Consider the following 20,394-nt stretch of genomic DNA (forward strand, 5'->3'; position numbering starts at 1 on the left):
TGAAAAAAAAAAACAAAACCACACACGAGGATTGCTGCCATCCTGGTCCAGCTAACCATGAGGGTTTTGTGTGGTTTCATAACAGCGTTATTGACCAGCATGAGATATGACCTTTTCCTAGCACAGCAGTGGTCAATTTGTTACTGCTCTCAGAGGCATGTTTGTGCATGTAACACTGTTTCTCCATGTGCTTGAATGCTCCCCTGTGAGGGGTGGAGATGCTGGGAGAGGCAGCACAGTGTGAGAGACTGGCATGTGCCCACAGCCCAGCACATGGTCTGGCATCTCAGGTCCATTCCTTGGCCCACACATTAAAGAATGCCTTTTTTAATGCTTTATGTAATTTTTTTTTTCCTGGCCAAGTTTCCAATGGCTTGTAGTGGCAGTTCTCTGACTATATATTAATTTCTTGATATTTAAGAAAACATCTTACTTGCTTCAAAACTTAACAGAGTAATTATCCCAATCTATATTGGTATCTATCTACTAGAAATTTGCTGTAAATCTACTGTAGCTTTATAGGCTGGTTGCAACATGTTATGTAAAGCCACCTCATCACTTCATGAATCCAAGCCTGAATTTAGAAAGACCCTACTTTTGAAATCCAACTATTTGATGTAAAAGGGCAGCTTTGAATAGCAAGACAAAGCAAACACTTTGTGGGTCCTTTTCTCTCCCCAAGACTTTTTTTCTCAAGTTATTTACAGTGCACTCCATTGTTCTACTCTTGTAAAAAATTATCTAGTATAATAGGAAAATAAACATAGTTTGGATTAAAAAACAAAACAAGAACCATACCTCCACTTTTCAGGACAGGGTGATTTTAAGGAAGAAAACTTCTTCTGATGTAGAAATAATTATTCTATTTAGTTTTTACTATTCCATCAGTTCACCAATACTTACTAGTTCTTATTAGCCTTGAAGGTATCCAAAGTGGGAACTTGCTGGTGGACTTGGCAGTGCAACATTATTGATTGGACTTGATGGTCTCTTACAGATCTTTTCCAATCTCAATGATTCTATGATTCTCCCCCCGTGATCACCAGATCTGACCCATCTAAGGTCATGAGATGAGACCTGTCTTGGAGTCCCACAGAAAACCTTTCTTAAATTTGCCATATAGAAGTGTCAGAGCTTTCTTTTCAGAGACGTGGCCAGTATTGGCGTAAAGCTCATTTGTAAGTTGCTGCAGTGGTTAAAGTGTGTTTAAAATGCGTGTCCACCTTTGCCTTGAATTTTTCTAACAGACAGATTTTTCTTAAAGCGTTGTTTCTTAAAAGAAAGACCATTTTACCATACCACTGGATATCTTTCCCTGTGTATTATTGACAATGCCAAGGCACCCTGAACTTCTGTAAACTTAGTGTCACAGGTCTGAGTTTCCAGTTTTCAATGCTTTTCCAAACCTATTTTACGCCTATGTGCGTAATTCTATCTAGCCATCCTGTTTTTCAGCATTCTTTCTCAAGTATTTATACTGGAACAAGTTACAGTATCGCAAGAATATTCTCTTTGATATCACCTCACTGCTGTTACTCAATATAAACTTGTTATACATCCAAGGATTTTATTAGCCTTTTTGGTCCTGGTGTAATCCTAGGAGCTTGTATTTGGTTGGCTGACTTCTGCTATGATCCTAAATCCTTTGCGTGGCCATTGGTTTTCACAGTTCAGTTCTCCAGACAGCAAGCATGGCCTACATTTCTTGTCTTAAATCCAAAAAAATCACTTAAACCCAGGCATGTATTGCAAGCTAGGGATGATGTTCCTATTGGTTTTCTAGCCATAGAGGCTCGGTAGTCTGTTGTCCAGGAACAGTGACCAGGTTGATCTGACCTGCCAGATTACCCAGCATCAGGAGGTGCTGTGCAAAACCCTGCATGGATGTACAGATTATCTGCTCAGTAGATGTGCAAAAACCTTGAAATGCCTGGAGGATGCTGAACATATTTCCAGCTGTTATGTGCTCTAGGGTTCCTTTATGCTTGTCCATACAGGTGTGTCTCTCTAAGAAAGGTTGGCATAGCCATGGAAGAGCCGGTAAATCTCACATTGCTCGTATTTCTGCTTACCTCATTAATGGCATAAAAGGGACAAAGTGCTTTGCTGGTCTGAGGCATTTATTTGTCAATGTTTGATGTTGCTTTTGGCCACATGGCTTGTGTGTTTATATGCAATTTACCTCAGTCTTGCCACAAAACATGGAGATTTTAGTTCCAACCTGATAAACAACTCTCTCCGCAAAATAAATGAATTGTGTATGTATTTCCTAAGCTAAATATTTATTTATTTCATAGCTCTACATTGGTGTTTGGGTTTTTTTACTACTTGAGCTTTTTGATTCAGGAAAGTACCTTTGAATTTATGAAGCCCTTAAGAATATGCTTAACTTAAGCCTTGTGCTTATAATCAAGTATGTGTTGTTGAGGTGTTTTTCTGAATCTGGCAATTAATTTCTAGTAGACTCTTTTATGTGAACAAAAAGTCATATTTTAAGAGGAGAAAGAAGTGATGTCATGAACTAGTTACAAAACTCCTGAGCTAATTTGCATGAGAAAGATGCGAGGCTCTCTGTATTCTTATATGAGAGATGATAAGAGACCCATCCATTTATCTAGCATAGCGCTTCTTATCCTCAAAACTTTGTAAAGTTTTATTCTCCTATTGTTTGTCATAAAATCCCCTAAAGCTACAGATACGCCTTCCTTTGTCCCAGAAAATTCCTTTGAAGCTTGAATTGAGCTTAAACATTAGAACTGCTGTTTTCTCCTCACTGGAAAAATGTCCATCATGTGGTTTTGCAGCACTGCAAAGGAAAGCAACATGTACTCCTGCAGAGGCAATGCCAAGGCTTGCTACACAGAAAACTAGTCAGAAACATTCATGCACTACATATTTCCAACAGAGCATGTGGATTAAGTGATCCATTTTAACTTCCCCAGGGACTTGGAATACAGCCCCTTAGTTCCAACGGGGAGCAGGACCAGACCACTACAGCATCTCCCCCGATTTCTTACTGATCCCAAACCATCTGCTTCTCTGTGGTAATAGTCTTTTGCTGTTTGTTAACATAGTTAATCCTCTAGCGTAAGCTGTAGTAATTTATGCTGGATGTTTGAGTTTCACGTGGTACTAATGGTATCTAATGAACTGTGACTAACAGAAACATCTGTTCTACACAATAGTTAATTTTTTTCTTTTTTTTTTTTTTTAATCCCAGTGATTAGATATACAAAAATAGTTAGGATCTCTTTAGGCTGCAAAGATTAGAACTCAAACCTTCAGTACTGAAATAGGCCAAATGTAATACTACCCATGCAACCTTGATTTAGCTCCCACTTTTTTATGAATTGTTTGATTTTGATGCATGGTACGTCTTGCTGCCTTTTCACTAACCAAATGAAAAAGGGGCTGAAGGAAGGTTGAATAAGACATCTGTAAGACTGCAGTGTCCTCATTTAACCATATGACTAGAAGCTAGAGAACATCTCTTTATTTATTTGTGTGTAATATTTGTTCTACAGTTGAGCAATATGATAAAAAAACCTATGCAAGTATTCATTTACAAGTAGGAAAACTGCAAAAGTTGAAAAGTTATTAATATTAATGAAGGCCATGCTCCAGAATAACGAGTGAGAAATGGGATATGCTAAAAACAACCAGTTTTATACTGTTTGTATTTTGAAAGGAAAGTAAAAAATTTAAAAAAAAAAGACGGAAGTGTTACTTACAGTGTTGCAGAGTTAATAATGCAATAGAAATCTTAGTTCTTTCTAATTTGAGGGCTTAATTTCTTAGTCTTAATGTTGTAGTAATGTGGTTTCCAGATTTAATATCCTTCTATTTATTTGTTTTTAACAACTCAGAGGGAAAATAAGAGAAACACATTGTGAAAATGCTGTAATGAGATCTTAGTGCTACTAACGTGCCTTACATTTTCTATAAAGTTGCTGATTGCATTTAGAGTCACCTCAGCAGCACTAAATCATTTCAGCAGTTTACTCTTACCAAGTGTCATTAAATTTCCTGAAGTTTAGAAAATGCATTTGAACAAAACAGGAAGAAAATGTCTTGTTCTTGTATGAAAATGTCACTTTATAACATCTATAGTTTTAAAAATAAAAACCAGATTTTCTTCAGGCATGAACCCTTTATTCTTCCCCTGTGGGACTCCTAAGGAACTCTTTAAATTCACGTGATCATGCCGTTAAAATCTGGGCTGACTCAGCAAAGCATTTAACTATGTGCTTAAATTCAATTGCAATCAATAGAATTTGAGCATGTGCTTAAATATTATGTTGAAAAGAAATGGATTTACACACGTGTTTTAAAGCTAAGCATGTACCAAAGTAGGCCCATAATACGTCAAAGCAAATTGGAAGAATTCAGGTTGTAAAAGCCCTACCTTTGTGGTGACTGACTTCATAAGTAAAGTATTTTGATATACCTTTTATATATAATTTAAAATGTACAGTATAATGCTGTAGTTATTATGGTCTATGAATTAGCTAAGATAGGACAGTTTATGTGTCTGTCAGCTTAAAATACGTACACCAGAATTAAGAATACTTGCAGCTAAATATCTAAATGTACATTTTCTACTCTTACATATGGTTTGCTTTTATTTAGTTACTGAAGTATTTGAAGTCATTTAGAACTGTAAAGGCTATCTTTAAAAATACAGCTGCATATATAAGAAGTTACAAATACGTATGGGTACCTAATACTAGGATCCCACACTCCACCATTTTCGATGTTCTGACCTGTTTTTAACTTATTCCTCCAGTGTTTCCCTGTAATATGAAACTTGATTATTTTGAGGCACTGAATCACCAGACAGCATCATGTTCTGGTTGGCTGAAGGGCATAAGCAATTCCACTTTTTTATTTGCTTCTTTCTATAAAAAGCTTTTTCTGCATTAGAGAAGATTTCTGTTTCTCCTGGTGATCCCCCCTGCACTGTGTTAAACTTCTTCTGCCCTGTACTGTGAAAGTGGCACGTATTTCCCACAAAACATTTGGGTATCTTTATTTTCCAGAGAAAATGTTTATGACATCAAATGGTCAGCAGGCAATGATGCAATGGTATGTGTTATGCTCACTTGCTGTCTTGCACTGTAACACCCTACCTCTCGCTGTGCTGCCATTGTCCCTGCTCAGACCTATGCCCGTGCCCCTTTGCAGAGCTGGATAGATGCCATCTGCAGAGCTTCACTGCTTCCCCAGGAGCAGTACTGCTGTGGAAAATGGGGGGAGGGAAGAGAGAAGGCAAGGAGAGCAGGGTGGTGAGCAGCAATAGGTGCTAACTTGAGATCCTGCAGGGAAACCCCTGCTGCTGCCAGCTGCTGTGGTCTCCCATCTGTCCATCTGGGACAGATCCTAACCCTCAGCAGGACCAGGTCACTTGGCACATGGAGAAAGCAAATGGGATGATGGAGGAGACTTGAGGCACAGACCTCCCAGATGCCATCAAGTACCCAAACATCAGAGGAGTGTCACAGTACTTTGTTACCCTGAATCTTTTCTTTGGTAACACAATTGTGAGAAGTATATAAAAAAATATACTTCCTTTGACTATGATCTGTCATATAAGTTAAAAGGCAGAACCAGGCCTCAAATAATGGGCAGATTCTTGTGTCCTCAGGAGCAAAAAATTATGTCAATAGTTGAGAATTTAGTGGATTTCTAGAAAGTTCCAAGACGACCTCTGTGTTGCCTTCTTGATTACAGTGAGGAATCGCATCCCAGTGGCCACTCTTGCTCCCCTAGAGTAGGGACATGGAAGGGGACTTGTAATTTTGGTAGGTGAGTAGTCAAGCTGATGCATAATATATGTAGGTAGCAACAGGCTTTAGTCACCTGTGTAAAAAGTGCTATAAGGCAGAACAGGGCTCAGAGAAGTAAAATATTATCTGTAACAGTAAAATGTGTAGGTATATTAATCAACAAATGAGATATGCAACTTCTGAAATATAAAAAATGAACTTCACGTATCATGTGTGAAACCTTCCCAACCACAGAGGAGCATAGTGCTGTTGTCTAATACACTGTCAAACGCTGCTCTTCTGAAACCACATCATCTTGTAGAACTTAAAAGACGCCGTGCAAATTGCCTAATGTTTCTAAAAATAAGTGTGAGCTGCTGTCTCTCTCCAAATTTTAACGACTCAACCAAACAGTAACATAGACACGGTGAGCGTGTCTAACATGCTGTGCCACAACTGGTGACTTACTATAAGAATTATATGAAGCATGCTAAATACGGAAAGGCTGCTTATAACTACACGCACAAAACCCGGTCCCAGGTTGACATCTGCCCCCGCCTTCTGCTACCCCCAACCCGATTAGCTGCAGAAATCGCCTCTCCGGCGTCGGCTGCAGGTCCTGCAGGGAGCGGGCAGCCGCCTGGCTCCCCTGCCAAAGCCAACTGTGGCGTAGCCAGAGAAACGGGCAGCAAAAATAGAACAGCAGGATGGCTGCGCGTGGGCGAGGCAGAAACCACATCGCCAGCAAAACCTCCCAGCGTTATTTTAGGACCGATGCAGACAGAGGCAGTGGCGTTCTGCTCGCTTTTCACAAAACACTCCCCGGGGGAGGGTGAGGAGGGAGAGGGGCGCGAGTCCCGGGCAAGGTGCGTTCCTGTCCCGCTCCTGCCCTCCCTGCCTCCCCGGCCTCCCTCCCTGGCGTCTCCCCACCGAAACGGGCTGGGCAGGAGGAAGGGGTTAATTGAGCTCGAGGCCGAGCGGCGGAGAGAGGACGGGCGGCAGTTTGAAAGACAGAGACTGGACAGCTGTGTTTGCTGTGGTATTTTTAAACGCATTAATGCAGGCTCCAATCACCCGGCCATGCTTGACCTATTTTTGGCTCAGGCCGGCCATTGTTCTATTTCTGCCGCCGCTGGGCCACGAGGGTGTCAATTCAAATGCAAATGAGTTATCGCTGCTGCTCCCGCCAACTTCGCCCAGCCGCCTGGCCAAGGGACAGGCGGCCGGCAGAGGAGAGGGGCGCGGGCACAGCAACGCGGGACTAGCCTGGGGTCATTCAGATTAAATCCTCCGGGGCTCCTGGTCCCTGGAAAGGTGGCTTATTCGGGTTGATGGTTTGCTAGAGGCAGTCCCCCCCCCCCCCCCCCCCGCCCTGCCAGGAAGCCCAGAGCGCAGAGATACTTCTTCATTTCTCCTTCCACCTGCCGTTGGCTGCCCGAACGCAACTGCTCCAAGTCGGCAGCGCGCAGCCCCCCGCACGCTCACGGCTCCCTTCCAGCGGCCGGGGGCTGCCGCCTGTGGATTTGGGGGTTTTCCCCTCTCCTGATAGATACTTGTGCAAATGCTTAAACACTGCTAATTGCCGAAGTATATTATCCTACAACTCTCGCTGAGGAGGTAGGACCGCAGAGGGTCGTGCCCGACGCCCATGTGCAAGTGCAGTGATGAATCTCTTGTGTAGCTGAAGTGCAGACCAGTTGGAATATGCTGCAGACAATTTACGAGAGTGAATCGTGTTTTTCCTCAGATGGAGTTTCTGGACGCGAACAGCTCTTGGCTCAGCAAAGAATGCACAGTATGATCAGCTCAGGTAAGAGACTTCAGTGGTTGACCGGGAAAATACATGACAAGAAAACACCCTTCCTTTACAGAAGTGACTTAGTTTTTTTGGGCTTTATGTAAGTTGTTGTTAAATAGTTCTGGTAGTATTTTAGATAGCAGCTGCTGCTTTTGTGGGGAGTTTGTCTCCTTTCTTCTGCTGCTTTCCAGACACAGCAAAATGCTCACAACTGAAATCTAGTTTGGGTTTCCTTGTTTGTTTTGTTGCGGGATTGCAAAATGGGGCTCATGATACAGGCTTATTCACAGGGAGAGACCTTCTCAGACAGACGTTGTCAGGAGGCTGCACTTGGAGCCCCTCATAGGCAATTCTAATCATATGGCTGTTGTAAACAGGATTTGCTCTTTCTGTGAGTTTCCTTTTCCCTAGTTTGCATATGAAGGGAGTTTAATACCAATCCCTTTGTCTTTTCATTACAGTGTTACTTTAAAATGTCTTTAAACTGCATGGCTTATTTTGTTACTTTAAAAATATTTGTGAACCTGGCAATGGTAGTTATATGTTATGACTCACTGAGGTGTAAATTGGTTGTGTTGTTTAATGAAGGTATTTCAAAGCTGCTCTGAAAGAACATTGCATGTATTTGAAGCTACCCTTGTGTTTTATAGTTTCTTTGCTAGCTGCATTTGAGACCTGCAAATGATGGACTGAGGATAAATTAAGCTGGAAGAATTGTTGCCATTCAGCTAAGATATCAATTTAGACAGGCTAAAAAGTCAAAATTTCAGGTTGCTCTTGCCTATTCTCTCCTAAGATGTGAATTCCAGTTCTGTTTTTATTGGACTGAAACTCTTGTCTTTTGAGGCACAATGTTACCTGTTTTACATCTTTTAAAACCTAGGTTTCTGACTTTGTTCTTCATAAAGTTAGCTTTATAGAGGACCATATGTAGAATGGCAAAGTGAATTGTTTGCATGTACCCTAGTCTTCATTTATACCCCCTTTTCTCTTTTTTCTTTTTCTTTTTTCATTAATCTTTTTTCTTTTTTCTTTCCTTTGCTTTTCTTGTTTTTCTCTCTTTTTCTTTTTTTTTTCCTATTTCTTTTTTTTCTTTCACAAAACTCTACTGTCACCAGTTTTTGAAAAGAAATATGTGTGTAGACCATACCTCTCTTCACAAGTTACCTGTTTTGGTACACCTGTTGAGCCCATGTTTGTTTGTTTGTTTAAAAATTGTTTATTTTCCTGCTTTATAGAAAAAGAGCTTAGAGTTTTACTTGTGATCCAGTTACAGTTCCTTTGTCAAGGACACAAGTCAGGTGAAGATGTGTTTATAAATCTGAACAATGAAGCTTTAGCAAAGACAGTGGATAAAAGCAAAAGTTTCTCTGAAAGTGTTAAACTTCTGGAAGGCCATCTACAATGCCAGCCTCTTGCTCAAGAATTATTGCTTCTCCTTAGTTTTCCTGAACAGCTCAACAGGTGTCCAGCACTTCTGTATTGGTCAGAGATAAGACTGACTGCTTCCCCTCCCTCCTGTTTGTTGGGTTTTTTTGTTTGTTTTTTATTTTAGTACTATGTCCAGTTGAAGTTAACTGTACACAAGCGAAAATCTGGCATTTTTATCTCGCTGTGCTGCCTTGTAGCTTCCAACTAATTTTGTGTGAGTAATAGCAGTTTGAAACTCAAGAAAAGGAGGTAATTTTCTGTAAGTTTATAGCTCTGCTTTTCTTCACTGGAAACACGAATATCATGTAGCTGTTGATTTTTATCTGATAGTACTTTAGGTAGGTCCACATAACATATACAATTTCCTCTGTAGTGCCAAGTAGAATAGAGAGAGGGCTTTTTTAGACTAAAAATAAAAACCCCAAAACCTTAGTCGAGAACGTTACCCAGGTGAAAGATGTTTAAGTATATATATTCTATACAACACAAATTATTCCTCTGTGTTTCAGTTGGCCTTTAAAATACACAACTAGACTGCAGGTAGTTGACATTGTGCATAGTCTGCAACTCAGCTCATGTCATGTGAAACCACAAGGCCTGGTGCTGCTTCTGATTACCTTCAGCTCCCTCCAGTTCACAGTCTTGCAGTATCAGGCCTGGTAACTTTTCAGGTATTGTCTCCCTTTATGCTGCGTATAGGGAAGAAAGAAATAGCCAGAGTATGACGATATACAGTATCATTTGGAGTAGCTAGAATCAATCATTTGAATTTTGCTTATCACAATGTCCTTACTTCAAAGTTATCTTCCCTTACATGGATGTGACTTTTAGTCAGGTTAAAAAGTTGCACATATTGCAGAGAAGAGCAGATCCCTGAACATTTACAGTTTGCACCCTTGATATGCTTGCTTCAAAGACTTCAAGCATGATTTGAAATAGTCAGTGGATTTTTAGGTTTGCTGTTAATCCAGTTGCAACGCACATATATTATGCAACTGTGATTTTAAACTGGGCTGGAGTGATCCCCAAAGAGGACAGGTTCAATGGCCAGTGAGTACGTATTTGCAAAGCAAAATGTCTAAGAACTCTCTCACAATAGCAGACATAGGAAATACTTCTGTCATGTGAAACAGTTCTGGTATTCCCTCAATTACTGCTTTGCCTGTCTGTCTCCATCCCTGCTTGTAAGTCATACTATGAATGAGATGATCTGGATAGGTACCAATCAAAAGTCTAATTATGAATGGAGCAATCTAGATCGGCACTGACTCAAGAAGCTGTGTAATTTGCAGACACCTACACCTTACTGCAGAGAGCAGTTTCAGCTATCTTGAGAAGACTGAACTAGATTCTCCCATATGGTACTGTTGCTGTAAAATGCAGTAGCAAGTGCTGTGCGTCTTTATTTAGGAAAATGATGCTGATGTATTCTCATTTGGTACCATAATTATCTTAATTTCATAATTTAAAAAATAAACCTGAAGTCTAAAGCCTCTTATTTAGCTGGAATCTATGCTGCCCCTTTTATTCTACCCAAAAACCCTCAACTTCCATGTGTGTGCAATGCCACAGTGGACCCTAACATTCAGCTGGCCCCTGGTCTTACCACAATACAGATAATAAACTGTAAATCCTTGAAAAAAAGCATTTGGTGCAGCACAGTCCATGGGAGAAACACTCGTTAAAATATAGTTAATAAATAACTGGTGCAGGGCTAAATTTCTCAAATAGAGGGCACTTGTGTGAAGGAGGAAGAAGAACCTACACAACCATGGTATCTCTAGATGTGAGACTTCAAGAAGCAGTGCCAAGTTCATTAACTTCTGGTGATTTAATATACTGTGCTGTTTTTCCAAGGGGTAAGGTTGCTAAGTTTGCTCCACTGGCCATATCTTGACATACAGCCTTGCAGCGGCCTGCCTGAATTCCACCTTGGCTTTTATTGAATAAAGCATCCTCTGCTTCCTGCCTAAAGCTGTTGTGTTGAAAAATCAAGAGTTCAAGGAGATTGTGAGCTTAAAGCTTGGCTTGTCAGCGAGTTGACAGGTGACCTGAGCAAGTTACACAATCCTGCTTACGTCAGCTAACCCTTCAGTGAAATATGGAAAATTATACCTGTCAGGCTCAGGAATCAATAGAGCAAAACTATTCTAAAGGGGATATAATGATTCAGAATGATTAATTTGATTGACTTCATCTACCTACAGGCTTGTAAAACACCTGCAATTTCACAAATGTAGTAAGTGAATGTAGAGTATTTTATTCTCTGCACCAGTCAGGAAATTCATGCTGTGTCACTGGAATATAAATGACAGAATCAATGCTACGCACCTCATGTTGTACGTGGGTTGACAGGTCCTCATGAGCTATTTTCCCTTAGTAAACCCCAGTGTACAGATTTTGTCTTGTATGTTGTATCTATCGTGTATCTGCATGGCCTCATATATACATGGCTTGTTTTACACATGGATTTATATTGCCTTCAGCAAAATTCTTTGGTATTTGCTCTTCTATTTTTCCTGACCAAACAAAACCTTCACCTGCTCACCTGTTCCTGTGGAGAACCTGAAGAAAGCAGGTTAATTTATAGTTTTGCTCTGATATTCATGAAAAACTTGACTTATTTGCATATCCGAATCAGGTAACATAAACTTCTTACAGATACAAAATGTTGCGTATCTGGTATCTCAGGCCGTAACACATCAGAGAAAAGAGAGAGTGAGAATAGATATGCTGAGCTTTTACTTTGTAATTCTCTTCAGAGTAATGAAAAAATTGAGTGTGAAAATTCAGTACAGGGAAGTTCTGGATAACAGCCAGAGTGGCTTTTTCATTGCCCATTGTAAAGGCTAGGTACAAAAAAATCTAGTGCTTCATTGTAGTAGCTGAAGTATTTGAATTAACTGTTAGGGAAGAGTGAGGCCTTAGCCTTATACAATTAATACAATGAGAAGAAACAAGCAAGTCTTATGTAGTTAAAATCTCACTGATTTTGGGTAGAGGCTCTGCCCAGCAATGTATACTGGACAAGACATCGGTTATGAATTCAGTTGAACAAAAATGTGATAAAATGGAATGAAGCTGCTTTTTCTGTTTTGCGTTATTGAGAAGACATTGATTACAGACTAATGATGCCGGTTTCATGTATCTGATGCTGTAACAACGCTGTAACATTGCCTTTTCTTTCTTTTTTATTATTCAAGTCCCAGCTTCTGAAGCCATGTGATTACCTGACAGCCTTGCTTTGTATTACAAGGTATATTTATAGGTTGTGGGAAAAGCCTGGAATAAGAATTTCAAAGTACAAGATTGACAAGAATAGCAAGTTACAAGAGCTGGAAAGTAAATAAAAAAATATGCAGAACATTACTTCAAAACCTCTTTCAGCGTCTTTCCGGAGACCATTAAACCCTGCATTTAGTACAGAGGTTCACTAGTGCTGGCACTAGGACACTAGCTCCCCTCCCTCCGGTGCGTTGAGCTAAATTTCTTTATTGGAAAAGAGCTTTTTACTTCAGCCATTTATTACTTTAGCTGTTCAGCTTTATAATACTCATTGGTTTGCACTGCACTCAAACACGCAGTTTCAGCCAGAGTCTGCTGTCCTGTGAAACTATGCAGAATCCATTTAGTTCAGTAAGGTTTGCTCTACATATGAGGAATGCTTGTAACTCATCCTGCTGCCAAAGCTTTAATCAGACCTGTGTTTCTTTACCAACTGCCCAGTCCCTTTCTTCTGCACAGTCTTTGCAGAGAAAGCAAAAGCTGTGAGAAAGCAGAATAGATAGGCAGCCTGCAAAATATGTGTGTATAGTAATTTATTTCAGGTTTTGGTGTAGATGATGGGGAAGGTTTCAGGTGTTGTTGCATTTTAACCTTTCCCAACTCCTGCTGGGGGTAGAGTTTTTATATATTGGATACAATCCAAAATATCATAGAGAAACTAATTGGCAGATATTATTGTTAAAAACATGAAAATCTAAAATGCCCTGTTCTGTGGATCTCTTTAACAGGCTGACTCCTCTGGGTCAGTTATTCTTAGCCTAGTTATTTTCATCTTATGGCATTACAGGTCTAAGATTAGCCTGTTAGGCGTTATCATGCCATCTGAGTTACCTCCTAATATAACTATACACCGGAATGATTATTTATAGACAGAGCATTCTGTCATTTTTGCTTTATTTCTGGTAGTTTAAATAAAGAAGAGCAACATTCAAGAAAACCACAGATTCCTTCCTGCTGCCAAAACAACATGATAACTGCCTGCTGAGGAGCAGGGATATTGTTTAAAATGTGTGCTTGCAGCAGATGCAAACATCTTACCTCTACTAAAACAAGGTACCTCAGGGTACCACTGCTCCCATCTCTTCTGGAGTAGAGAGCTGGGTGGCCAGATTGATGCATCAAATGACAGAGTAGAGACAAGGCTGGGGTTGCTGATGAGAAGGAGGATAACCAGGTGCTATTTTTAGGGGCCGGCACTGTCAAGCTCCATGTTCAGTGTGAACATGTCACATATGCACACAGCTTCTCCAAAATGGACCCCTCTAGTTTTGTTACATAAAAGTGATGTCTGCTGTACAATTAGCCTTCTAGGTGCTTTTCAGAAGATATAACAGGAAGCTTTAGAAAATTGTCAGATTTTTAGCAAACTGTTCTTTATGACTGCTTCACAAACAGTTCTGCTCAGTAGAAAAACTTTAAACCTAAAACAGAGTTGTTGTTCAAGAACACAGTGAGGCTCATTCTCTCCTAAGGAAGTTCACTGGGATCTTTGTGCTTGCATGTGTGTAACTAGGAGCAAGCCTTTAGCTTTTAGTGACAATTTAGTGAAGAGTGGCATAAACAGTAAAGTAGCAGATCTTCAGTTCGGTGTCAGGGCAGCCTCTGACTGTAGTTGTTGCTCAGGAAGCTGCCAATTTATAAAATAGTAGAATATTAATGGATTATAATTATCTAATGAACTCCATCTTTTTTAGGTTTCTGCTCTAAATAAATGGCATGTTTCTGTCTTCTGGCATGTTTCTGTGCGATTTCTCTGCATAATCAGGAGGCACCTGATTTGTTCTACTTTAAAATGTTACCGATGTAAAAAAGGCTTTCAAAATCAGTGGAAGCCTCTGCAAGGCTGAATGATACAGTACTGGTTTATCTCCCATTATATAATAAGTAGCTCATTTCCTTTTGTCAGCCTGGCAGTTCTGTGCATGACTGTAAAGGTACTTTGGCATTTAGTACAATCTGAGCATAGCCTACATATCTGTTTTATTTGTTTTGTCTCTCATGATTGTAAACTCCTTCCAGCTTGCAGAGTATACAAACATGACAAGAGCTCCGAGAATTCAAGCCTTTTGTGGATGAATATGCTAGATATACAGGATGCGTTATTCTGATGATAGCATGTTCTTTCTAGTAATGAAACTGAGTATCATCAAAGGGAGACAAGAAGTAACAGAACAAATTCTCTGATAGTGCCAAATATATAAATCATGTTTTTACAATCAAAGCCTATTGTTCTCTGTTATGATCCCTGTGGTTGAAGGTATGCATGCCAGAGGGAGGAACCACAGTCATTCAATTTCAATGAAGTCTGGAATGGAATAATGAGAAAGTTTAATGTTAATTTAATAATTTCCTCCAATTGTTCTGTTCTTAATCCAAGTTTCCTTTTTCTTTCTTGGTGCCCAAGGCCACCACCTTGTTGGTGTTGTGCAGTAACAATATGAGAGGGAGTAAGGAAAACAGTCTATTAATGCTTAATCATACATAGAGACTCTTTCTGGAGTTTCCTACCCCTGTTTCCATTTAGTAAAATGTTAGTGATGGCCTTTTTATTTACCTGTTCACAACTTCATTTTTTGTGGTTACAATGAGTTCTTACTTCTCTTCCTCTACTTGCTTGATCTCTAGATAAACCTCTCTAATGAAAAATGTATATTTTTCCTAAGCCTTGTAAAGTCTCTTTCTTATGGACACAAAAGAAGTAAAACTGTGGGACTGTTAAAGTTTTTTGATATTCTAATTTAAATCTGACTTTGAAGATTTAAAATGCTTAAAAGAATATATGTATTGCTATATCACAAAGAAACATAAAGTAAAATACCTAGATTTTTCAAGATTTCAAGCTGACGTGAATAGTGATGGAATTAGTATGGGGCACAGAATGGTGTAAGAAGTAGCAAATGGGAAATCATCAATATTTTTATTTATATTGCCTTTATATTAACATAGCTACTATTACATGTAGATACATAATGTTAAAGGACTATATAGAAGTTACTAGAATGCCTCAAAAGGCTCATCATAAAAATCCTTGCACAGCAGCAGCTGAAATCTAGTGGAACATAAATACAGGAGAGCACTTTACCTTGGTCACAGTAGGCTGTGTCATGCATATGCTTAAAACTATTCCAGGCTCCAAAAGACGGATCCACTCGTTCCCCCACACATATCAGAAAGTTGGCATCCTTTTATTTGCTCTCACTGTTTTTCCTGGGGAGTCTATTTCAGAAGAAGAAGGTTTTAGTGTATTGTTGCTTTTAAGAATTGTCAATAATTATTCTAGAAGCAATTCCATAGAATGTAGTAAGTTTTAGTTAGGTTTTCTCAAGGACTATGAGAGAAAGACTGGCAGGAGAAAAAGAGGCTTGAAGAAGTTATGGGACAGTTTTATAAATGGAGTAGTAGGGCAGAGATGAGCTATACAAGCACTTCCTCTGTTAAAATGCTCTTGTGAGGGAGGGTGGGAAAAGCACTGAAGATGCAAGAGAACTATGTGGGAGGTGGAAACCAGTGGATTTTGAAATACAGTTCTAACTGTCCATAAACACAGGAAAAATATAGGTGAAAATAGTTAGGAAAGTGATCAACTAAGATGAGAGAAGTTTCTGTCAATAAAATCTTCACTGCCATCATGAGGAATACATGGAAAAGTAGGAATATTTTAGAATCAACAAAAGATGTTAAAAACAACACAGGGCTGTGTTACTCTTGTAGGAATTTCTCTTGCATTGTAGAGATTATTTTTCTGTTTTCTTGGTCTGAGAATGAGGTTTGTGAGAGGGAGAGGTGTAGGACACAGAGTCTGTTTATGCATACACTACAAATTCTGCTGCATCTCACTATCCTGAACTCCTTCCCTCCAAATGTAGCTCAACTTTCCTGGAGAACCTGCAGAGCAATCTCAGCAGAGCTTTGCCATAAGTTTCCATCCTTGTGCCAGCTGCACCATCCCTGTCTTACCTTTTCTGCTTGACCTAGTAGGCAGTTTTCTGAGCTCTGTGTTTATTTTCTGGTTTTGGTTTGTTTTATTTTTCTTCTCATGCCAATATATACAGGGTGATAATGATGCAGCTGGAGAACTTACTGAGACAAGAAGGGAAATTACAAATGACAACATTAAAGGGCTACAGGCAAAAAAATAAAGAAAGAATGCTAATGCAGCTGAATTAAGTAACGATGATGCTATGGATGATAAAGAATGCTAATACTGACACAGCTATATTGTTTAGAAAATAAATGGTTAGAAATGGGAATATATAGAGCAAAATAACCCTTGGGCTAAAAGTCTCAAACCTTGTCTAAGAATGAATGCCTCTCTCTGGTTACTGGTCATGCATATCTACTTGTCACTGATATGCGTATATAATTACAAAGATGTATATACATGTACTTACCACCAATCTTACTCTGCCTCTCCTCACTGAGGACACTCTGGTATGGCTATATTAAAACCTGTCAAAAATTTGGGGAACTCTGGGTTTCACAAGTTAGTTCTGGTAAGCTTGAATGAGTGCCCTAAGGTGATTTTCTTCTTCTGCAGGCCTAGCAGCCCACCACAGACAGATGTGCATCCCATAAACCTCATTGTCTGCTTGCTCTTCTTCATCTGCAAGTCTGCAGCAGTTCGTTTGTTCCCAAAGACCTCAGGGACTCATTCTTAAGGACCTGGTTTTGTTATTTCCTCTAGGGAATACTATTGCTAGGCCTGTTCTAGGTGGTGACTAGGAGCTCTATGTGCAGCTCTAGGTTTTAAAAATTAGCAGCCAAATAGGCTTTAGTGTTGTCCTGCAGACTCAGAAAGACATGAGTGAATGTAGAGATCTGGACTATTTCTTTCTTAATTTTCCTCTTTCTCCTTTTTTAAATCTTTTATTTTTGTTATCTGTGAATACTGTGTCTGTGGTTGTACAGATGTAAGGCCTCGATACATAGGAGTGAGGGAGGCCCGTTGAGGTGGCAGCTGGCATTGCTGCGAAGGAAGAGCAGATGTCCCATCATCTCCCTCGTCCTGGGCTGCCATTCTTCTGCTGAACAGTCACATTGCTTGTACCAACACAGGTATTCATGTGTCCATTGGGACTGATGGAGTGAATAGCTGCCCCTGGTTAAAATGTGACCTGCCCCATATCCTGTGCCACTGCTGTGTGTGCTACAGTGTGGGGAAGGAGGGCATTTTATCCTCAGGGTCAGAGGGGCCATGAGTGGGGGAGGGACAACCATTCTCTCAACTTCAGCTCTGGCATACAGTGGCCCCAAATATATGTAAAACTGCTGCATGGGAAATATTCTGGAGAATACAGGCTTTGCTCCTCTCAACATTTAAAGGACAGAGCCTAAAATTTCATGCTTAATTAGCACCTTGCTAAACTCCATTGAACTACATAGCACTTTACCATTAAGTAGAATTTATGCTAATTTAGTCCCTATGAAGCTGCCAGTAATTTACCCTTCATCATCCATAGCTGTTCATCATCCATAGCCTTCATCATTTCAGCTGTTAATATGAAAGGAAAATACCCTAAAAGTGTACATTGTTTGTATTAAGTAGAATATTATATGTCTGTTGGCCTCAGAAATCTGCACCAGTAGCTGTCTGCATCTCAAAACTGTATCTGTCCTAGTGCGGTGCCACATGAAGAGTCTGTTCCAGGAAAGCCTTCATGGCTGTTACATTCAATTTCTGCTCCATTCTTTATATCTGGAGAAAATGTTTTGCTAGAGATTCTTCCACTGACTGCCACTTATCCTCTACTTTTTGTAACGTAAGAGTGCTTTGGTATGTTCTTAGACTTCCTAGACAACCTGGAAATCAGTAGAATTCAAGTTATGGGAGAAAAATTTTCTTTCCTGTGATACTGTTTCCTGGTTGCTGCTTAGGCACTGGTGTCAAATACTTCCCTATGTAAACCAAAACCATAATGTAACTAACTGATTCTGGCATGTTAGCAAACACAGATCAAAAGGACCATATAATTGTCACAGTTGTTGCTGTAAATTTCTTACTGAGTGCAGTTTCAAGTTGAAGGCATAGTTTGACTTTTATAGCTGGCACTAGGCTGTGCTGAGCCTGGTGACACAAAGTGCAGACATTTTTTGGATCAGAACCCTTCAAAACGACTGTGCTCTCCACCCTAACAGCCAAAGTGGAAGATCACAGAATCACAGAATATTTCGAGTTGGAACGGACCGAGAAGGATCATCGAGTCCGACTCCTAGCACAGCACAGGACCATCCCCAAGAGTCACACCATGTGGCTGAGAGTATCAGCCAAATGATTCCTGAAGTCTGTCAGGCTTGGTAATGTGACCACTTCCCTGGGGAGCCTGTTCCAGCATCCAGCCACCCTAAGAACCTTTTTCTAATATCTAACCTAAACCCCCTTCAGGCCATTGTCTCGGGTCCTGTCACTGGTCACCACAGAGAAGAGATCAGTGCCTGCCCCTCCTCATATGGCTTCCCTTCAAAGCCCTTCACCATCTTCATTACCCTCCTTTGGATGCTCTCTAAAAGCTTAATATCTTTCTTATATTGCACTGCCCAAAACTGCACACAATATTCAAGGTGAGGCCCCCCCAGTGCAGAGCAGAGCGGGACAATCTCTTTCCTCGACTGGCTGGCGATGCTTTGCCTGATGCCCCCCAGGACACAGTTGGCCCTCCTGGCTACCAGGGCACTGCTGATTCATATTCAGCTTGCCCTTGACCAGGACCCCCAGGTCTTGTCTGTGGCACTGCTTTCCAGCATTGCCCAGTCTGTACGTACATCCAGGGTTGTCCCATCCCAGGTGCAGAATCCCGTACTTCCCCTTGTTGAACTTCATATGGTTGGTGATTGCCCAGTGCTCTAATTTGTCGAGGTCTCTCTGCAGGGCCTCCCTGCCTTTGAGGGAGTCAGCAGCTCCTCGCGGTTTTGTATTGTCTGCAAACTTGCTTAGTATCCCTTCCAGTCCTGCATCCAAGTAATTTATGAAGATGTTGAAGAGCACAGGGCCTAAGATAGAGCCCTGTGGACCTCCCCTAGTGACAGGTCCCCAGTCTGATGTTCCCCCATTCACTATTACCCTCTGTGCTCAGCCCATGAGCCAGTTGCTCACCCACTGCACCATGTGTTTATCCAGCTCTCTGCTGGATAGTTTATCCGGAAGGATGCGGTGAGAGACAGTATCGAAAACTTTACTGAAATCCCAAAAGATTACATCAACTGGCTTCCCTTGATCAACTAGGTGGCTTACCTTGTCGTAAAAGGAAATCAGGTTTGATAAGCAGGACTTTCCTCTCATGAAATCATGATGGCTGTGACCAGACTGCATTGTCTTTTTTTTCAGTTTCTCCCAGAATAATGTTCTCCGTGACTTTACCACGCACTGAAGTGAGACTGACAGGCCTGTAGTTTCTGAGGTCCTCCTTCTTGCCCTTCTTGAAAATTGGAAGCAATGTTCACCAGATTCAGAGTCAGCTGGGGCCTCTCCAAATTCCCAAGACATAAAGATGCCAGATCTGAAAGGAGAGAGATTTTCGTTGCTGTTGCTTTGTGTGAAAGTCTGTACATCTGAACTGGTGACAGCCATAAACTTCGTCCCCAGTGGAACAGGATGGAAAACCAGAAGCATTAGTTAGTAACAGTCATATAGGAAATAGTATGTTCTGTCCATCTGTCAGGACTTTGTATTCAAGTAATTGTTCAAAACCTCAGTAGAGAGAAGAAAACTCATCTTTCTCCTTAGATAACATGTTCAGATGCTTAAACTTCATGATTCTGAATGCAATCATTATGTCTACCAGGAAGACAGTAGTTACTTTCTGCAGGAGAAAGGCTGTATATATTACTCTTACATTTCTGCACTGTCTGCTTTGTTTTTATATAACCCTTACTTGCACTCCCCACAAGGCCTGTAGTTATGCAAATAATTCTCATTTATAATATGGTTTTCCTCTTCCCATATAGATGGATGGTTGCTTAGGTGGATATAAATAGTATGTGTTCCATGCAAAAAAAAGCATAGTAGCGCAAATGAAAATCAGACTCTTTCTACTTATGGAAGTCTTTTCAAGCTCTTAATCATCTTAAATCCAATTAGTCTTTTCCTGTTTCTGACATGGCTCCTTTTGAGATAGGATA

General features: G+C 40.4%; 1 protein-coding gene across 15 annotated transcripts in view; it reads left to right on the plus strand.

Moving 5' to 3' along the window:
* The window catches only part of HDAC9 (histone deacetylase 9), a 462,804-nt gene that overhangs the window by 175,508 nt on the left and 266,902 nt on the right, over positions 1–20,394 (plus strand). For 3 of the 15 annotated variants that reach the window (XM_027684597.1, XM_027684603.1, XM_027684599.1), the window contains exon 1: positions 7,136–7,575. In XM_027684597.1, coding sequence (XP_027540398.1) covers positions 7,470–7,575 — 106 coding nt within the window. In that variant the 5' untranslated portion in view covers positions 7,136–7,469. Of the gene's footprint in view, positions 1–6,548; positions 6,632–6,761; positions 6,805–6,997; positions 7,080–7,135; positions 7,576–20,394 lie in introns of those variants that run through there. The other 12 variants (XM_027684596.1, XM_027684602.1, XM_027684604.1 and 9 more) reach the window with 9 other exon arrangements.

This window comes from Neopelma chrysocephalum, unplaced genomic scaffold (genome assembly GCF_003984885.1).
Source record: "Neopelma chrysocephalum unplaced genomic scaffold, ASM398488v2 Primary Assembly neopelma1_67, whole genome shotgun sequence".
Lineage (NCBI taxonomy): Eukaryota > Metazoa > Chordata > Aves > Passeriformes > Pipridae > Neopelma > Neopelma chrysocephalum.